The sequence below is a fragment of the Tympanuchus pallidicinctus genome, unplaced genomic scaffold, assembly GCF_026119805.1.
Source record: "Tympanuchus pallidicinctus isolate F22 unplaced genomic scaffold, pur_lepc_1.0 scaffold1, whole genome shotgun sequence".
Lineage (NCBI taxonomy): Eukaryota > Metazoa > Chordata > Aves > Galliformes > Phasianidae > Tympanuchus > Tympanuchus pallidicinctus.
The window spans coordinates 72,041,285-72,062,422 of NW_026294618.1; the positions used below are offsets into that span (position 1 = coordinate 72,041,285).

General features: G+C 39.1%; 1 protein-coding gene across 2 annotated transcripts in view; it reads right to left on the bottom strand.

Moving 5' to 3' along the window:
• Positions 1–21,138, bottom strand: part of LYST (lysosomal trafficking regulator) — a 78,755-nt gene that overhangs the window by 53,880 nt on the left and 3,737 nt on the right. For both annotated transcript variants that reach the window (XM_052671744.1, XM_052671735.1), the window contains exons 2-5: positions 9,216–9,300; positions 7,806–8,004; positions 5,688–5,778; positions 883–2,962 (exon numbers count right to left, since the gene is read on the bottom strand). In XM_052671744.1, the coding sequence (XP_052527704.1) occupies positions 883–2,962; positions 5,688–5,778; positions 7,806–7,997 (2,363 nt within the window). In that variant the 5' untranslated portion in view covers positions 7,998–8,004; positions 9,216–9,300. The remainder of the gene's footprint in view (positions 1–882; positions 2,963–5,687; positions 5,779–7,805; positions 8,005–9,215; positions 9,301–21,138) is intronic.

Sequence of the window (21,138 nt, forward strand, 5' to 3'; positions counted from 1 at the left end):
TATGACTTTGGTAGGAAATAGACTGCTTCTCAAATAAACATGAAGTCTTAAGACTTTTACTTGCTATGTCTTTAACAGTTTTAAGAAAAAACTGCTGAACAGTATCTGAAACACATTTCAAGCACAACTTTACGCAACTGTTATTGCCAAAGTGTTTTTTTTTTTAATATTGGCATACTCCCAGTGATATTTTCTCCATTCTTTCTACTGCCCATGTATTACACTGAGTTCACATAGAATTTGGGGTAAGGATCTGTAAGTTTCTTAATGTATGTTGGCTTACAGACATTCACCTTCCCTACCTTCCAACTTCATTCCCATATCTACTAAATTCACTTCATCAGGAATCCAACAGAAAAGATCAGAATCCTTCATAGAAGAAAGGACGCATTCATATTCTTAATAAAATATATGGAATTTTATTCAGAAGCTATGAGTGCAGAACAAGTAGAAAGTTTTCTACTTCATGTCTTAGAAGCTTGTTTTTTCTTTTCTAAAAAAAAGTTAAATGATTCACAAAGTCTGTAGGTACTAGGAGAAGGGAAACAGACCAGAAAATTTAGGAGAAATTCTCATCAAGTGAAATGAGAATCTGTTCAACACTGACTCACTTTAGCATAAAGAATTAAGAGGCAAAGAACATACCACATTAGCCAGATTTTGTTCTTACATGCTTTGTTTTGACTTGTTCAAGGCCCCATACTTTCTGCAGCTTATGAATCTAACAAAGTCTTCTGTTATTTATTTATCTTGACATCCTCTCTGAGATATCCAAGTGCAAAATATAGTCCAAACATTTACGTTCTAATCAGTGACAAACAGATAGAACTTTGTACTACATAATTACTGGGTTTTCCATTAATAAGCAGAAATTCTACCAACCTGGATTTAAGCAATGCAGGAAGTATCTGCAAGTAAATTTGAAGTACTTCGTAAGGCAAACACTGGCTATGGTAACCGCTTGTGTGTTTATCAGCTGTAGTTAGTCCCAGTTGTTGAGCATGGCAAGCTAGCTCAACCCCCTTCTGAAGCACTGGATTATAAATACAATTATATAGTTTCCACTGGACCACTGCATTTCCCTTTTGAATTAAGTGGCAAATATGGCTTGCAATCTGCATGCCTTGTAATTTGTCTTCTTCAAAAATAACGTTCTGATAAGCCTCCAACGCATCCCATCTCAACAACACATCTTCAGATCCACTGCTAGGCAGAATTCCCTGAACTCTGCAGGAGGAACTAAATGCAAAACCAGCATCATTAGAGTTGCCCTGCAAGGCATCTTCCAACTGCAAAAGCTGATCACAGTCAATAGTACATATATTGCACGATGCCTGTATAATTCTTGGAGAAGTTTCTACTCCACCCAGTTGATCCAGTATAAACTTGTTAAGGATGTTCAGTATGTGCTGTTGAAAGTTTTTTAATATTGGTAACTTGGAAGCACGGAGCAGTGGGACAATCACAGATTTTGGGTCCATACAACAGCATATTCCTACATTATGTATACCTGAGAGAATTTGAACACAAGTACTGCTCAGAGAAACTTGCTGCAACAAGTGCAAGCACTGGTGTGCACAAACAGCAATGCAACAGCATCTGTCAGGATAATTAACTTCTCCATCAGTTGTCTCAAAGGGATTTCTGGAAGCTTGGTTTTTAAAAGCAGATACAGAGAGCCCAGAGAGATCTCTGTGGTGATGCATGAAGTAAGAGTACTCACATCGTCTATGCCGCTTTCTTGTACACACTGACTGATGGAGTTGCTCTGATTTCACTTTTTTGACAGTGCTGATTATTTTCATGATGCTGTTTATAAGGGATTTCAGATGCTCTGGAGCTTCCCCAGTTACTCCCTCATTCTTCATACACAGCCATTCCATTTGAAGCACTGTTACTTCAAACAGCTTAAAACCTTGATGCTGTATGAACTCATGAACAAGATCTATTGCTTGGCTAAAGTAGAATGGATTAGAGGCTGCACTCTGCAGGCAGCGGATCAAGATCTGCAAGACTCCTCCTATAACTTCAGGCAGAAGCAAGGCTCTGTGACGGTATCTAGATAATTCAAAGTCATCCTGAACAAGCTGCTGTAGTGTTTTCTTATACTCTGGAGCAAAAGGATGAGGCTGCTTTTCCAAGCAAATTCTGATTTTTAATGCTGCTTTAAGCAAGTCTGTCACATTTCTTCTCAAGTTGTCAGGCATTGTTTCTGTACTGCTAATATCTAAAGACATAAGATGCAGAACTGTTCGAAACAGCATCCTTTGGACCAGAGCCACAGGTTCTTCTGTCCACCCTGCAGAAACCACTTCATTTTCTGTGTTACTACTTAAATTACAGTCTCCAAATGCTGATAAGAACTCAGTTAATGTGGGCACCACAGTAGCTGAAAGAGCAGAACTGTGATTCAAAGTAATATCAAATCCACACACCTTCTCCAGTAGTGACAATAACACATGGCATAAGTCAAAAGGAGAGTTATCCATGTTGCTCTCAGCAGTTCCTGCAACTGGCTCATTCAAAATCTCTGGATTTAGCTCACGTGCTGGAATAATTTGGCTGGAATTTTCTAGACTAGGGACAGCAGAATTAGGATTTGGTACCACATCAGTAGGCAAGAAATCACTTCTACCTACAAGGTAGCTGTCCCTAGCTGGGTACGTTAAAAAAGGCTGCAGGAACTGGGAACGTCTGTGTTTCATTGTTACAGTATTCTTGTCATCAGAATTGCCTTCCGAATCTGATGTGGACAGCTGAGATCTTCTTGCATCTCGCACAGAGTAACGATGGGTGGTTTTGCGCATACGCCCACTTTTTCGAGACCGAGGATGGAGCTGTGCAGAAGCCTGAAGAGATGAACGAGCACTTCGATCTAATCCCACTTTTTCCTGAGTGGATTTCACACTTGAATTGCTGTCTTTGGTCAGGCAAACATCTACTGTAAATGGTATATCGAAACCTGTTGCAAAAGAAAGACAAAGGAACATTAAAAGAACACTCAGAAACAATATATTTTAAAAAACATAAATAGGAAAAATACTTTTAGCTTCAAGTATGAGTAATATCATAACATGCCATGTTTTTGCACATTTGACATTTATATTATAAAAAGTTGGTAATAATTCATGTTCAGGAACCACAGTGGCTTTCCTTTAAATCCTAGGTATTATGAGGTATTACAGATAGATGAACTTCCTTGCGTTTTGTAGAACTTACTTGTAGGCACAGCTATTCCATCCCCTTAAAAAATAAGATAACAGCAAGGCAGATGAAAGGATATCTCGAAGCAAAGGAAAGTTTAGTTTGAAAAAATCTTTTGGCCTGTTATAGTCGCTGGTTATAATCTACTTTGGTGAAGTTAGATACACCAATATAGTAGCAGTAAAATATCAGTCAGCAGCACTCCAACTCCAGGATCTACTCTATTATTTAGTTGGGGAAGCAGTTCTAGGCAGCAACAAAAACATTACTTATTTTCTGCCCATCATTCAAAATATCCACAGTAAGCACTGCCAAACAACTCCAACCCACAATAAGAAAAACTGAACTCTAAGGGGAGTGAGAAAATGTCTTCAGTTTGATGATTCAACATTGCTTTACGCAACTCATGCTATAGGAGCTGAGTGCCTTAATACACAGCATAAAGATATGATTACAGACTATCAGTAGTAATAGGAAAAAACCTTTAAGTACAGAGTAGATCATTATGTACACAGGTCTTAATCATTCCAGCTTTAATTGCTCCAAATCCAAGAAGCAGATGTATGTTGTGGACTTCCAGCAATAATCAGGGCCAAGAGGGAGACTGAAATGAGGAACCCTTAAGTTTAAGATGTGGAACGCTCCCAGGAAAGCCAAGATGAAACACCTTTCAACTATGCAGCATTAAGTATGGAATATGAAATTAAATCTTATTCAGTGGGCAAGAAATTTTTCGAAGAATACTACATAATATTTCCACTTGACTTACATTGGTCAACTCAGACTATAAACAGTCAAAAAAGCAGATGGAAAAAAGTTTATATGCTTTTGGATGAAGTCCACCATGACTTTTAATCAGTAGCAGAAAAGTACCTGTATGCTTGGTGCATAAGAATAACCCAGCAAACAATGGCAAGTATTCACCATTCACTATTCAATACTCAGAGAAAGTAGAGATAGTCAACAATAACGCACCCCAAAAAGAAACAAACCCTAAAAAGAAAAAATCCCAAAGCACACAATACAGATATAAACACTAAACTGAAAGAAAAGATACCTCTGTGAGCAAGCACGACACACCTTGCTGTTTCATAGTCACAGTCACAGTGCCTGTGGAACAGTTGCTTTGGAAGGAAGATAACTATGAGTATCTTACCAAATAAAGGGTATTTCCTGAACAGGAAGAAAGCAAGCTAGCTAATGCAGATGGGTTAAGATATTTTATTTCCGATCAAGGAAAACAAGCTCTCTGTGCAAAATTGATTATATCATGTTTACTGCTTCAGTACCGCAAGCTAGAAATTTGTAATAGGTGCAAACCACATTATGCAAAGTGTAAAACCAGCACATCTTAAAACCTGTCTCAACAGCAGCATTTTAAACTAACATTAGAAAAGTCACTAGGCTATCGTAGGGCCAAAATATTTAATTCAATCATGCTTCCGGGGAGCATGGAAGAAAGATGCAAGCAGGGTAGTTGTTTACATAAAGTATTATGAAACTGGCATTCTAAAGGCCACACAACTCCAAACATTAACAAAATTTACAGGGCTTTGAAATGGCAAAGAACTCTGGGAAAGCTTCAAGTGGAAATCCTTCAGAATTCTTTCAAACATACAAGTAACTTGTTTCATCCTCTGTTTTATCTTCTAATAAAGAAAAACACAGAAGCTCCCCCTCCCCCAAAAAAGCTGTCATCACTTCATAGTTCACTTCTTGCACAGTTTATCTTGTATCACCTCTTTAATCTCTTGATTTTCTATCATACCTTCCACTCCTTTGATTTAAACAACTTTTTCAGCAATTGAATCCTTGTGATTTAGTTTTTCTGTTCATACATCAGTTTTTCCTGACACAGAACATCCAAGATGCACTCTGATTCTGTTCATAGTCATCCAGTATCATTTCATTTTCAAGGCCTACAGCTGTGATATTCATTCCACTTTCACACTCTGTTACCTGTTTAGCTTTTAAGTCTCTCTTCTATAATTTCTTTCATTTCAGGAGAAAAAGTCTCACTCCATCTCTGACCAGTCTAAAACATCCTGTTGTAGATTCTTTTTTTTAATTAACCATTAAGTCTTTCCTCCTCCTACCCACCATGAAACACTTCATATTACAAAATCATGCACTTTTAAACTCCTTTCCAGTCTTTCCCGTATTACCTGAAAAGCAAAAAACCAACCCACTAACAACAAAAATTGATCTCATCACACAGTCCAGATACACAGTAATGTGAGCATCGTCTTGTACATAAACCAAGAGCCTTAGCCTTCTCTGGACAATTTTCCTTGTATGTTGTAGAGCACTGGTATTTTTACATTTAATTTCTTTGTAGAATTACCACTTTCTTTCTATACTAAGAGGCCATGGACAATGGACACAGACATAATGGATTTCTGTTCTTTAGCTGGCAATACTAGAATACAAATACAATGCATGACATTTTCTAGATCCTTAATACTGTAAAAAATAAATCTTACCCACTGCTTTTTCTTCTTGGACAGGGATTTTCCAGACCAGTGGCAGAAGTGACAGAAGGAGGGTCAGAAGCTCCTCCCGACACGTCAGCTCCTGTATTCAAAAGGAAAAATAAACAATCTTTTGTACCTTCCCCCCTCTCCCCCCTCAAATAGATGAATCCTCCAGCTTATTTTAATACGCTATAAACATTCAGTTCTCTGTGTCTTCTTGCTGTTCTATGCAGAACTGGAGAGACAACCTAATTGCAAAGAATGCTATAATCATTAACTGGAGCCAATCAGAAAGTTTTTGAAGTATTTAAACTTTTTCAACTCTTCATATAAAAATCTCTTCAAATCCTTTTTGTTGAACAAATTCCTCACCCAACACATAAGAAAACCAGGAAGTTGAAAGCAAATAATATAAGAAGGTGGAAAATCCCAACAATTTACTGGTTGCTATACATCACTATCAGTATGGTTTCAGTGCTAAAAACAAAACAAACAAAAAAAAAAACAACCAAGAAATTCTATCACCAACCCCCCAATTCAGAACCACAAAAACCTGGCCTGAGCGTTTTTGTAGCTGGCATCATTCAGTGACATGCAGCTGAAGCAACAACTTTTCCCAAAAATTCAAGATAGCAAATAAATTAAGGTGTGCGAAGATAAGCAACAATTTTGGTAAGAAGCTGCAACATTATGTTAAGAAGCTTACACAACTTGCTTTTAACTGAAGATCAAAATTTAAGAGTGCCTTGAAATGTTTGCATAGACTCTTATCTACTGAGATTTGAGATTCAGAGTCCTTAAAAAGGCATTTGCAAATGTTAAGAGGTAGAATAAAGTGAAAAACCTACTGTTAACTCCACAAGCCATCAAAAAGAGATAATACACTTGAAATATTTAAATATTCTGTGCATGTTTCTTACTAAAATTTTAAGAAATTAAGATACTGAGCCAAATGACTCAGTAAAAGTAAGCAAAACTGATTATGGATGACAAAGCAGCATCAACTTCCTTTTGTGCAGAGAGGTGGTGGAAACCCTGTCCCTGGAGACATTCAAGGTCAGACTGGACCAGACTCTGAGCAACCTAACCTCACTGTATGCGACCCTGTTCATTGAGGGGGGGGAGTTGGACTAGAACATCATTAAGGGTCCCTTCCAACTCAAGCAATTCGATGATTCTACTTTTGTACACACAAACACATTTCTTCATGCCAGTTATTTCACCTGGCTTGGTTCAAAGATCACCTTATCATTACTTATATCACTGATATGTCACCTGCTCATTCATTTAAAAAAAAGCAAAAACCAACAACACCCTACTTCCTCTCAGCCTTTGAATAAAACCAGCATATAAAAATTAGGTCTGCACATTCAAAAGATTGAACCAGAAATGCATCATAACCATCAAGAACCTCACTACAAATTATTAGGTCGATAATGAAATTTCAATTAGATGTGGTTTCACAAGTTGACTTGCATTCTTTCTTTCATCTTTTCCATTTTGGAATGGAGAGCTCTAGTAAATTGCACAACAAATTAAAATAAAAATTGAAAGAACAAAGTAAATACATTTCAACCCAGTTTACTGAAAGGTCTTACAGTTTTGGAACCTTTTCTAGAAATAACACTGCCAAAAATGGATGGGATTCCATGTATGATGGTAATTAGAAGAACTGAAATATATACTTTTTTTTTAAACACTACAGCTCCACCATGACATAGAACTCAAATATCCATCTCCCATTCACATCACAACCAATGAGAAAAAGCCACTCAAAGAATTTATCTTCCTGCAAAGTGTGTTTTGTTGACAGATGTATGCTTTTTCAACAAATTGGAAAGGTGTACATTTCGACTTTATTGCTTTAAAGTAACAAATGCTAGTTTAACAGGTTAAGCAAGCAGACTAATTTCTCTCAAAAATTCTATCCTACTGCCTTTCTACCCAGCTGCTAAATTCAAGATTCACACAGCTTAACCAGATGGAAGTTTAATAGCTAACAGCATCAGCTGGCAAACAGGTATATGGTTAGCTATTTCTTTTTTGTGCTTGCAGAAGGACAGAACACAACAGTCAAAGCTCAGCACAAAAAAGAAAAGCTTATATCCAGGTAAGAAAAACTATTACCTGATCAATATTAGAGTTGAGTGTGGTAAGCAAAATAAACCCACGGCCTTGAACTAAGTACTGTCCCAGGGCAGCCATATGAGTTTCTTCCTCTTCATCTTCCTTGGCTTCTGCCCTCTGGACCACTGCGTTGCACAGTCTGTTGACATCTGTCAAGAACTCCCGTGCCAGTGAGTTACTGGCACTGCTCATGTCTGAGCTGTAAGTAGAAAGCATGGAAAGAAAATTCACCAGAAAATACATTTCTTAAGGAAAAAAAAAAGAGAGGGAGAGAAAGTCATTCCTTCCAACTACCTCCTCTCTGAAACATGGAGGATGTGTAGGACTGAGGTATCAATATACTAACATGTGATGGAAGGGAACAGGAAAGATAAGCTTATTACAGTGAGACTTTCAGCCAGTGATCCCAAACGTTCATTTTATAAACCTATTAGGTAAGTCTAGGACACACAGCAGTCCTTCACATTGCAAACATGAAAGTTAATGATTTCATTCTTAAATCTAGATGTGATCTTCAATCTTTATCTACTGAAAGACAGCAAAGGTAGTAATTAAACAGCACTGCATAGGAAATGCAGCCAAATATTTTATCTGAATGCATTCAGCATTGAGTATTCCAACAGTATACCGATTATTTCAAGGGATAAAAAAAACCCAAAGAATGGAGATAAAATTGGATTTCTGTAAATATAATATTTTTAATTTATTCTCCCTCCTCTCCCCCCAAGCACTTCCTTCAAAATAAGATTAACTGAATGGGTGGCAGTCACTATCATGTACTTAATTCGAGACATTTATTCTGATGCACATGTCCAGGAAAAAACATTGAAAGCATTGCTACTGACCCCAAACTAATTTTATTTTAGATAATACACACAAGGCACTCATACACTTCGTATATTCACTATTACTAAGTAATGTTTAAGGTTCTCTTATATGACAAATGTTCTCATCAGTCAACACTAGCATGTGCTGAAAAGTTCAAAAAACAAGAAGCCAAAAGAAATGCGAGAGGCAGCTGTAAGAAAACTGATCAAGGGAGTCACGGGGAAAGGCAGAACAGAACCAATATTTAATCCACAGAAAACTCATTAATGAATACTACAGCACGTTTAATTTCTTTTATTCCTGAATAAGCAACTCAAGTGAAATCTTCAAAACTCAAACACTTTCATTGTGTCCAAGCCCAGAGCATCCAAGATGAGAGCCAAATGGCCTGAGGTCACGGAAATAACGAATGGATTAGTACAGCATGATCAGATAGCATCTACATACAGGCTTTAGGTTGAAAAAAACAGCTGTAGGAAAGAACAAGTTTGTTAGTGCTGATGGTGAAAAAGCTCCTTTTAGTGGCAAGGCTGAATACTTCACATATAATGACATTCTCTGAAGTAACAGAAAGACTCTTACCAGAATTACTTTGCCAGCTTAATACATTTAGCTTCTAACTGGAAGGAAAAGGAGATACACCTAGGAAACGTCACTCCCAGTTCACCTGTTTAGAAAAAGTGAAAATGCATGATGTTTAATATGCAGTTTTTAAAACAATTCATTCTGTGATAGCTATCTGAAGCTCCTTGAGGTATTTTGACCTTTCAAGTTATCTTTTTTTGTTGTTGTTGTTATGATTCTGCCCACAAAATCCTATTACAGAGGAAGTACCTGGTGCATACATGGTAAGTCAACATAATAGAGTTAGCTAGTTTTTAAAATGTAAGATGAATGAGGTATGCAAGTTTCAACATTTCCTTTTAGAAAAAACACAAGTTCTTCAGTGCTGACTACCTGCATACATAATACTTCATGCACCTGCAGGTCTGGGACAAGCAAAGAATATTAGGAGAAACTAAATTACGCATTTGCATCAGCACCTGACTGCGCTTCAGTTCTGTCCCTTTGTTTTACCCTGGCAAACAACCAACCTTTATCACTTGAAGCACTTGGGAAGCTGTAATTAATAAAATTGGAAAGGAACAGTACCATGCCTGCTTTGCTCTGCCTCCAGAGAGCACAATGAAGCAGTACTGAGTTCTCTTCTCCCTCTCATGCCTCTAACCCACTCCAGTACTAACACAGGATCCAAACATGCAACAAATCAGTGTTCCTCAAAAACTTCCCAAGTTTTGAGCTCTAATTAGTAGTGAAGAAAAGACCAAGAGGGAGAATCTCCTAATTCACTCCAGAAGGACTAAAAATAGCATGTCCATTACCCCAAGGAAATGGAACAAGTAAATGTGTCAACACAACAAGTACAGCAGCCTTGTTTCCGTGAACTCTGTGTGAAGGGCAAATATCATCTCCACAACGATGCAGGGAAAATTACTGTTACAGAGAACAAGCATTTGTACAGTCCCAACATACAGCATTCTTAGCTGTAAACTAAGCTGTCAAAGGACTTATTTTTTTCTATTTGAGAACTTGGAGTTTCTGGTTAGTAAGCTTTCTCCACACATCTTCAGAGTGGATTCAGCCTATGGAAAAAAAAATAATCTTTCTTAAATAGTTTTACTTAAGCAAGACTGAAAAGCTCCTTAAATATACTTAAAGCTCATTAGAGTATGGTTTCCTCTGACTGGTCAAATATTTTCTCTGCTGTCTTCTAAAAGAGATACCAGTAACTACAGAGGCAATGTTTATTACTACAGTCTCAACATGTGCTGCTACTGTTCCCAAGTCTTGCTCAAGGGCTAATTATTTTGCCATTCTATGATACCAGAACTTCTTATCTGCCTCCTTCATAGTTAACCTTTTCATACATATACATAACTGAATCCAGTTTTTAGCAAAGCTTTACACTTCTCAGAAGTAGCACCTGCTAGCACACACACACACACACACACACACACACACAAACTGCCCAAACATGCACTTATTTCAGTGTTCACAAACTGAGGCACTCCAGCTGCGAGCCGATATAAACATCAAAATCCTGTTATCTGGAGGGGTTAAGAGTCAGAAAGGCATTTGTTAGCAGTAGAAATGTGAAGGTTCTAACCAAATCATTCAACTACAAAGGTCTCTAGGTCAGTGTTCAAAAGACACATTCAGAATTGTGGGTAGAAAAAAAAAAAAAAAAAAGAGATGAGGATAGTAAACCAGAAAAGGAAGAGGATAAATGTATGACTGCAGCACTCAGAGGAATTAAAGGAAAAACTTGGTCAGATTGGTCTTACAGCTGCAGCAGAGTATGAACACTGGGTGAAAGACTTCTATGGGTTTCTTTGTAACGGGCTCCCCTTTGAGTGCTTGGAGCAACACATTTCAACTAGAGCCTTGCAGAACATCAGCTTATCCTTACAGCCAACATCCACAACTCATCCCAACTGAATGCCGTGAGCGACTCACAGATTTTACACTTGCAGCAGACTTTACTGAAAGATGTGAAGGCTATACTGTTCACTGTATTTCAGAAACCTCAGTCTCCAGACTTCCCACACTGTGTGCACTGTTCCAGGGATTAACAAATTGGCAATGCTCTACCACAAGGGTGCATTCTCAACACCACTAGTAAGAAGAAGCACTATTTTATTAATTCTAATTGCAAAAAGATGTCAAGTATGCTTTCTTAATGCGCAAAGTTCATATGTAATTGGTAAGGAAATAAGATACCTTCATTCTATGCCACGGAAAATTTATGGCTACCAGGCCAGATAACAAAGTACTATTGTTTAGATGGATTTGCAGGAACAAGTGCTAGCTGCTTCTCACTTGTACCTATTTCTTTCCCTTCAGTTAAGGATCACAGAATGCCTTGAGTTGAAAGGACCTTAAGGATTACAGAACTCTAAGTCCCTGCCACAGGCAGGGCCACCAACCTCTACATTTAATACTAGATGAGGCTGCCCAGGGCCACATCCAACCTGGCCTTGAACACTTCCAGGAAAGAGGCAACCACGGGCTCTCTGGGCAGCCTGTCCCACTCTCTCCAAAAAACATTCCCCCAACATCTAACCTGGAGCACTCCTCCTTTAGTTTCAAACCATTCCTCCTTGTCATGTCACTGCCTAAACAGACTCACTGCGCACACATCTTTGGAAATGCAGCTTCAGACTTAACCTCATTGTTCATCCTGTCTTCAAGGATGCTCATTGTTCCAGCCTGCTTGTCACCTTCCCCTTCTTCTGCAGACAGCGGCACACTGACACTGCACCCATGCAGCATGGCATTTCCTCTTACTCAGAAAGCACGTCACCTAATTTGCTTTAGGTAGGGACTACTGTGCCGCAGTATTTTTTGTTTGCTTAAAATGACATATCCTTTTCCATGATGCCTGGAAATATGGAAATAGATGCTGTGCAAAACACCAGGACTGAGGTAAAGTGTCTTCACCTGGATTTGAACTTCAGAGAACAAAGATCACAGGAAGAAGTAACCCAAAATAAGTGACAGGAACTAGGCCATAGGAGAGCAGCAAGAAGCCTACCAGAATCTCAGTTCAGGCTGTGCACAAGTGTAATGAGATTGTTACAGTTCTGGAAGACACAATGTGTCAGGACTTGCTATTGCTAGTCCTGAAATAAAGCACATCCTTACATTCCTTTTCACCTCCTACAAAATGAAGATCGCATTTCATAAAAACCACCTCTAAAATAATATCCACTTCTGAGAAAAGAAATTCACAAGCATCAAAGCAAACAAATCGCTTATGCTGTGAATGACCTGACATTCACATGTAATCTCACATCCATCTTTACACCATCCTCAACTCAATCCCTATCACTTCTGCCCTCAAGAGCCTTTCTGTACCAGCTCTCAAGGGCTGCGCTTTCCATTTACTGTCATGGTACGGATCAACTTACCTGCAATTGAAACTTGTGGTTTCTACTGACTTCATTCTATTTTCATGAAGTTGCTCATCACTTTGAGCATTTTTAAGTATAGGAATGCTTTGTACTTTGGTGGGCTTTACATCTTTGAAAGAAAATAGCAAAAGCATTCCTTAAATAATTTAGACCACAGTGGAACTTGAGACCACTTGTTGTTCAGCGTTGAATACTGGGTCATGAGCATACACATTTCATACAGTGCAACAGATCAGATAGTGTTATCTCTGGCATCAATGCAATGTGAGGGAATGACAAAAAATGAAGGAACTCGTGGCCAGAGCTATTACTGTGTGAATTTTGCCTTGTACTTGGTTATCTTTTCAGCAACACACTGCCCAGAATGATCTGGGAAGTCCAGTAACGTAATAAAAACACTAATTATCAAAGAATTATAGCAATATTATAATAAAATTATACACTAAGCCAAATTGTGTCAAGATGCCATAATATTATTTCAAATAATTACATTCCCTAACTGCTGTCCAACAGCCACAGCAGGAGTTGGAGGTGACACAAAGTTTGGTACTGGTCTCTAGATGAAATCAGACCTCTAACAAGTCTTTTTTCACTATTAATTCTACAGAACTAGCGAAAAAGAGCAAGTAATAAACTAATGAAATCTCCTCTACATGTTATGAGGTAGATGTCAAATTCCTCCCAGTCACAGGCTGGTAAAGGTCAGCCCAAAATGACCATGCCAAGGGTTACTCATATAGCTGCACTGTCAGTCTACAGTGTCTGAGTACAACAGAAGATGTACGCATCAAGCAGGTGTGGATGACAGGCAGGAACCACTCCAAAGCCTGTATTTCCTATAACCCATTGTTACCTTCAATAAAATATGTTATCTTCAATCACTGTTATCTTCAAATGCAAGTTTATATGAGGTATAACCCGGCTGTATACTGCACTGAAGGAGCGTTAGCCATGTTTATAAGAAGAAGAACAATCTTTGGAGAAGTTATACCACTGAGCACACAAACGAGAGTAGAGTGTCTGGCACACGAAGCCAGCCATTTGTTTACCCTCCTCAGCACTCTGTCCCAGATAAGAGACCAACGCTGCCCAAACCTTACACAAAGGCACGGCTGCGAGTTCTTTGAGTACAGAGTACAGTGGGGCTACATGTCAGAAGGAATTAAAATCAACACTTGGGAAAAACATCTAGATAAGCTATTGTACAGCAGCTATTTCTGATGCCAATCTGTAGCTGTTTCACTCATTCTTTGTAATAAAGAACATGGAAATAAAGCCATCACTGGCTAGTCAATGCTACGTTTACATTATAGAGCATTCATTCCATGTAGTGAATGCTTGCTCCAGTCCCACTGCTTTTACTTCACATTTACAGGTTGTGGAATACGCTCACAACCTCATCAATGACTGACATTTATACGATAACATTAACTTAATTAATGATTTTCCTCTCATTTCCTTTGGCATTACACCCTCAGTGTAAGCTCTGGCTTCCGTTAGCAAAGGACAACAGACATGATGAAGAGCAGCAGCACATCACTGACAGTCACTCCACAATAGGCTTTTGCAACTCTTACAGACTGCCAAGTTCACCCTAGAAATTGTTTATCTAGACACCACCAGACATCACATTTGACTCCTTGGTGAAGAAACAAGTAAAACTCGAAGCAAATGCACTGCAGAAATTAGCATTCTTCCTTTTCTGCCCTTTTGACATCATTCAAAACTTGACGCAGACTAGAAACAAATACCAGCTGACCTGTCAAGGCGTTAAGCAGCACGAACAACACAACCCTTTCAGAAAACGGCACCTGCAATTCAAGCAGAAAACTTGAGAGGCTTTGATACCTGGTTTGTAAAAAACACAAGGAATTCAACCAAAAGCATAGCTTAAAAACAGGTAGCAAACATTTGCTAACCATCCAAACAGTACTGATACTCAAAAACAAGAGCAAACAAGTAAAAACAAGACACTTCAGTTCATTCTCAAAGCAGATAAATCAGACAATGCTCTCGCTCTGCAAAAGACCTCTTAATTACTCTATTTCTAACCATTTTCTGCTCTATTCTTTGCTATCATTCATTAACTACCTGTGGTCCCACGAGCAGACAGCCTACGAAGACAGCGCTGTATCAACCATTAACCTTACATGAAAAGCTGCTTCTTAGGATAGAATCACAGAATGGTCTGGGTTGAAAAGGACCACAGTGATCACTGAGTTCCAACCCCGTGCACAATGGTGCAAGGTCACAAACCACCAGAACAGGCTGCCCAGAGCTACATCCAGCCTGGCCCTGAATGCCTCCAGGGTTGGGGCATCCACAGCCTCCTTGGGCAACCTGTTTCAGTGTGTCACCACCCTCTGGGTGAAAAACTTCCTCCTAATATCTTACCTAAAGCTCCCATCTTAGTTTAAAATGAGGATACAGAATTTTTCTTAAGACTACAGGGAGATATGAGTTTTATTTTACTTTTTCCAGTGTCTGACATAGTCTTGTTTCATTAAGGATCTCAGTAACCAGCTTCCAGTCTCCTGGGCAATCCACTAGGTCACTAACAGAAATGAGTAAGAATGCTCACTACCTTTGGAGAAGTAATGCATGCACTGCGTTTTTCACTCACCAGGGAAACACGCCAAGCTCCCACTACAGTAAACAAGTATTACTTTAATAACCACTATTAAATATGTTGAGATCTTCAGAGCAATAGCACTGCTGCATATACAAGTTGTTTGCGTACATACCATCTCACTAATGCTACAATCACACAAAATCAGAAATTACTCAGCTCCTTTCTCACGTCAGTGGGATGCTTGTCTTACAAACCACAAGACAGAAGTATCTGCTTCTATAAGCACCTTAGGTCTCCTGCAAACATGCAGCCTGCTTATGTTCCACTGCCTAACAATTAAAACTTTAATCAGTGAAGCTCAATATTTATACAACCTGGGATTAAGAGATTTCTACCACAAAGTGGATACGAAAGCATGTTATCTTACAGTTCAGGGAATTGCACCATCTGTATTTCCTAAAAACAAACAAAAAAAAGAAGCACTCCACAACAAAAAAACAGTCCTTAAATAAAAATGCTTTCTTTAATATGACATGGGTAGCTGGCTGTACACCACAGTTCTTCCTAAGCTAGCAATTCCTGTTCCAAGTCAGACAAATGCTGTGCTAAATCCAGTCACATTAAGGAAAAAGGCACTTTCCAAAATATCCATCACATAGGTATAAACAAGCCAGCAGACCTCCATTAGCAAACACACCTAAGGCTACAGGCACCCAGAGATGCACAAAATGACATGAGACATTCAGGCAACTCAACCTCTACTTTTCAGAAGTGTCATTCATCTGATGGAGATTCAGACCTGCATCACACCACACAAAGTAAAGAACTAAAGAAAAACAAACCAAGAACATCTTTCCTCATCTCCAAGTCATCTTTTGCTATGTATTTTTATCATTCAGTGGTTTTTTTGGGCATGCTTATTCAGAAAGGGAAATGACACTAAAGTGTAATTCTTTTGAGCACTAAGTTCAAGATTAAACTCTGGCAAAATTACTTCTGAAAATAAAGCTGGCCATGTTTGAAAAGTATAATGTAGTTCCTGTAATATACTCCGACTTTGTGCTCTGCCAAAGACTCCTTCCAGAATCTCTTATCTCCAGCATAATAGTTAGAAACAGCATCTCTGAACCAATGACAAATCAAAGATGTACTATAACAGATAAACATATATTAATGTATATCTTTCGTTACATATTAGAAACTCTGAAACAGGAAAATGGGATCTCCAGAAAAGGAGACTCCACAACCTCTCTGGGCAATCTGTTCCAGTGCTCCGTCACCCTCACAGTAAAGGAGTTGCTCTTCATGTTTGTATGGAACTTCCTATGTTGCACTTTGTGCCCACTGCCCCTTGACCAGTCTTTGGGCACAGCTGAGAAGAGCCTGGCTCCATCCACTTGACTCTCACTCATTAGGTATTTATGCACGTTGATAAGATCCCCTCACAGACTTCTCTTTTCCAGGCTGAACAGTCCCAGGTCTCTCAGCCTTTCCTCATGTGGAGATGCTTCAGGCCCCTCATCATAAAGTAAGAATTATTTCTATCTATCATGATGAAACTCCAGGACAGACTGAAGATTTCAGCGATGGCCTTAAATCACTAGGGCTGTAGCTCAAGGTGAGAACACAAAGTACAGTCCGTACAAGTGTACAGTAGAGGACAAGCTTCATGTTATTCAAACCTTGCAGGGCTAACAAAGACTTGTCTAGTTCCTCTTGAGTGGCAGTTGTTCTCTCCAGCATCATATCTGCCATCTAATGCCTTCTGGCCCACCCTTATGCTAAGTACTTCATTAATGACACAGGCAATGGTTCCCCATGTTTTCCATCAAATCCTTAGCATAATTTCATGTAGTACCTTAAGTTAGCTATCCTACTTTGTCAGGAAGTAGGACATTTTAAGAACACCTCATTAACACCAATCCCGTGAATTTTGATGCGGTTTTTGGTGCACCACAGGCTACTGAAGTGTCCACAGCAGCAAAAACACAACTTTTCCAATGTTTAACTAAGACTACAACAGCTTTTCCAATTTGATTGAAGCAATCAACACAGGACAGAAATTGTACACAAAAAGTATATTATATTGCTGCAGTTTCAAGAGGTTTAAGAAGAAAATGTTAAACTTGAGACATGTGGCACCTGCAAATCCTTCCTGCACTTAATATTTACCTTTTCAGAAGTATTATCCTGTGGACTAAAATTAAGTGCCAATTCTCTACTCTGTTTTGTAGACCATCATGTAAGAAAGGGGAAATCTGTTGGCAGAAGACTGTCATGTTTTAATATCTCAGTCTTGAACTTTCCACATATAAATACCTACTTGATAGACAAAACCATTATTTCGAAGAAATAGTGGACGAGATTAAGAGTTCTTAAAGATTAAAGTAGTTTTTCTTGTAATAATGGGCAATGCAAGCTGTCATAATGAAGCAGAGCAATCCTATACTGACTATGTGCTAAAAAGGCACCTGAGTCAAATTTGGTGCACAGTGTTAGGAAAGCTTTTCTTGCTGACTTTCAGCAACTCAGCAGGCTCCACCTTGAGCTATGAAGATCTGTATCCCCTTTACAAGCTAGCAGATTCCCCACAGTTTCCCTCTATTGAGTTTGAAAAGAATGTCACTGTAACAGTATATAGGAAAGCGTCCCTCCGCTTAGCTGCATACTGCACAAGTGTTTTGGGACAGCTTCTCAACTCAGTATGCAATTTTATTGAGTCATCAACCAAAATGAAACACCTGGACACACATTCTTGTTAAGGCTGAAATCAAGTTAAAAGGAAACATGACTCGTCTAAAAGATAAACGCAGCACTGATGAAAGACCAGTTCCCAAGCAGCTAGCTACACAAGTCATACATTAACACCATGTGTAGTATATGCTGTGTACAAGTTATGCTAAGCTTGTGGTTTTCTATTACCAAAACAGTAACTACAATAGAGTTGTCAGCCACGCTATGTGCATTCCAGGTTATTTAATTTTACATCTTTCAGACCAGTGCCTGCAGGCAGAGAGAATAAACATGCCTTTGAAAAGGCATGGTGAAAGCTCTTTAAATGTAATCATTGCAACATTAACTGTGTTAAAAACTAACAAGACAGTCTCAGTGATAGCAAGTAAGGTGTTCCAAAGAGGAATCCCACCGCGCTGTTAGTAATACCATGAAAGTGCTAGAGATAAGCCTGGTTAGCACAAGTAGAGAAGACAAGAATGTGTTCCAGATCTTATCTGAAGGACAACATCTGGAAGGAGTACATGGTCCCAAAGAAAAGAACTGAAAAATACTCCAACACAAGACAGAAATTATGTAGAAAAATAAACTATGGAAGACCATGATATTGTTTCAAAAGAAAACCGGAGGATGAAGAACTTCAGTGAAGCATTCAGAAAAGACTGAAATTGCACAGCTCCCAAGTAACACACATTCAGAATACTCCCCAGATTGCTACATTCTTAACCGGATTTAAAATAAGGCATGTAATACACAATCTCTTCTTCCAAGCTTCAGACATGATGCATACCCCTAAAAGAGATCAGAGAGCAAGTCCTGACAGTCATGGTTGCACTGACTGCGATGACTGACTTTGAAGACAAAGCCTAAATTCCACAGATGTAAACAGCAGCAGGGAAGAAACGAGTACCACACAAAGTAAGTCAGAAGTTCAGGGCCTTTCCAGCAGAGAGCCAGCCAAGACCAACTCCTGCAACATGCAACTGACCTTGCACAGATCCTTCTTCATTATTGTGCAGGATGGCAGATCAAATGGTCTCCAACACAGCTGGGAGAAATGGTGTGGATGTGATGCAGAACGCACTGCATCCACCTGGAAATGACTTTAAGCATCTAACATACTACTCAAATTTGATCTGGAAGACTGCGCACATCCTTCTCTAATTTGCAAGATGATGCATTCTGATTGCAACAATACTCAGCGAGATCAAAGAGGGAAGAAAAAACAGGAAAGAGTTAGCAGTGTTCTGAGGCACTCTTGCTGAAGAGGTGTGAGTGAGAATATGCTATTCCTGAAACCGAAAGCTACATTGTAGAGGATTAAAATTAGAAAGTATGGTGCAGAAGATGAACTTGGCCATTATGTCTGAGGTACTCATGCAGAGCAGTTGAATAAGACAAGAAGGTCAGTGATCAGAGTTAAAGAAGGTCATTAACATGCAGAAGACTAATTCTGCTTCTGGGATTTTAAAAAATTGGTCTTTGAAATCCATGTTTTCTAGCAGTAATCAAGAAGAGACAAAGCAGCATGTAGCAATTCTGACAGTGATATGGAAAAAAAAAACATTTCCCACAGTATTTCAGAGTTTCACACACTTGTTCCAGTTAAGCTCAGCATGCCAGCTTCCTTTTCAAGTGCAAGCATCTTTACTTGCCTTAGGGAAGCTGACCCTGCACCTCTCAGGTTCTGCAGCAGAGATGTCTGTTCCAGCTGTGCAGACCCCTCTTGCACTGAGCTTCCTGCAGGCAGCCAGCAGGACAACTACAGTCAAAAGGAGTCCCATCAAACCTCACCTCAGGCAGCTTCTCCCCAATAGAAATGCAAGTCAAACAGCTTACACTTAACCTCACATAATGCCTAAGTGTGAAACGTCCCTCTATTCCTACTAACAGGTAGACAGATATTGGAGAAAGTTTTGAAACGCTGTAGGAAGCCCTAAATCCATCCAGAAAGCACAAAATAGTCCAACTTCAAGATGCCCTTCAAACTATACACATCTATCATATATGAACACAAGATTTTAAGTGGATGAAATAGTTTGGGAAACAAATTGTGCCAGATGAAGACTGCATAAACAGTGAAATAGTGTTTTTGGTAAGCACCAGATGCAATGTTTGCTGAAACTGGGGATTTAACATGACTCCAATAACGAAAATTACTTCCTAACTGAAGGAATGGAAGCTTCTAAAACCAGTTCCAAGTTTCCCCTCTATTTGAGGTTAAGATTGCTTTGCTCTCCCACCTTTCATTAAAAAAAAAAAAAAAAAAAAAAAAAAAAGTTGTCAGACTCGCATTTTTTCTTTATTAAGACTATTTCAGTGTCTGAAATACTGACTCAAACAATACATACTTCAACTCCTGAAACGTTACAATAAAAGTATGCTGTCAGACTTGTATCAATTCCTGCAATACAGTTATAAATACTTAAGAATATTTCCTTAAATCCTAAATATCTTCTTTCCTAGTTCTCTCTGTTCCAGAACAGAGACAGAACTGTTCATCCTTTCACACTGCCATTTCTGTTAGCCATTCCTGACCTGGTTAGTTCACTAAGGCTGAACCAAACCAGTTAAGTACAAGGTTGACAGATCTAGTCAGGTGGTTTTGCCATTTATTTCCCTCAAGAACACAAATCTCCTCCACAATACTGGAGAGGGATTAACAAAGTCGGTCATTTGCTGAAATAGGCCTGTACAAACTAAACAGTTTCAATGCTTCAAATAAAGCCTGGCATTCAGCACTATCCAGCAACGGTTCCCTTCTACATTTTGACATCCCACTTCCAATTTTCTCTTCGGAAAGCAGGATGGTTTTTCCTCCGCTGTCAGAAGTCTGAAGAACCAGGATGTCTCCTCCCACTTGCATTCGGTACCCTGTGTCTGTGTGCATGCGCTTTCTCTTGCAGCAGTGACACTTAACTGAAGTTGAGAAGCTGGCTTGTGAGTGAAGGGAGGGAAAGGAATGAATAAACATGAGGATTAACTGGGATTGTTACAGGATGTTGACCAAGCACCTGGCACAGACACAGCTCCCCCACTGTCGCACCTCTCACGTTCCCAGCAAGCACAGATGAGCTCTTTTGCTTCGTACCAGGAACCAACCCAGAGAGCCTCTGCTCCACGAGGCTCAAAGCACTACACACAGCTGTGGGAGATAAACCCACAAGACTGCAGTAAACTACACAAGCTCAGAAACAAAGAAGACAACTGTCGCAGTGCTTGTCTA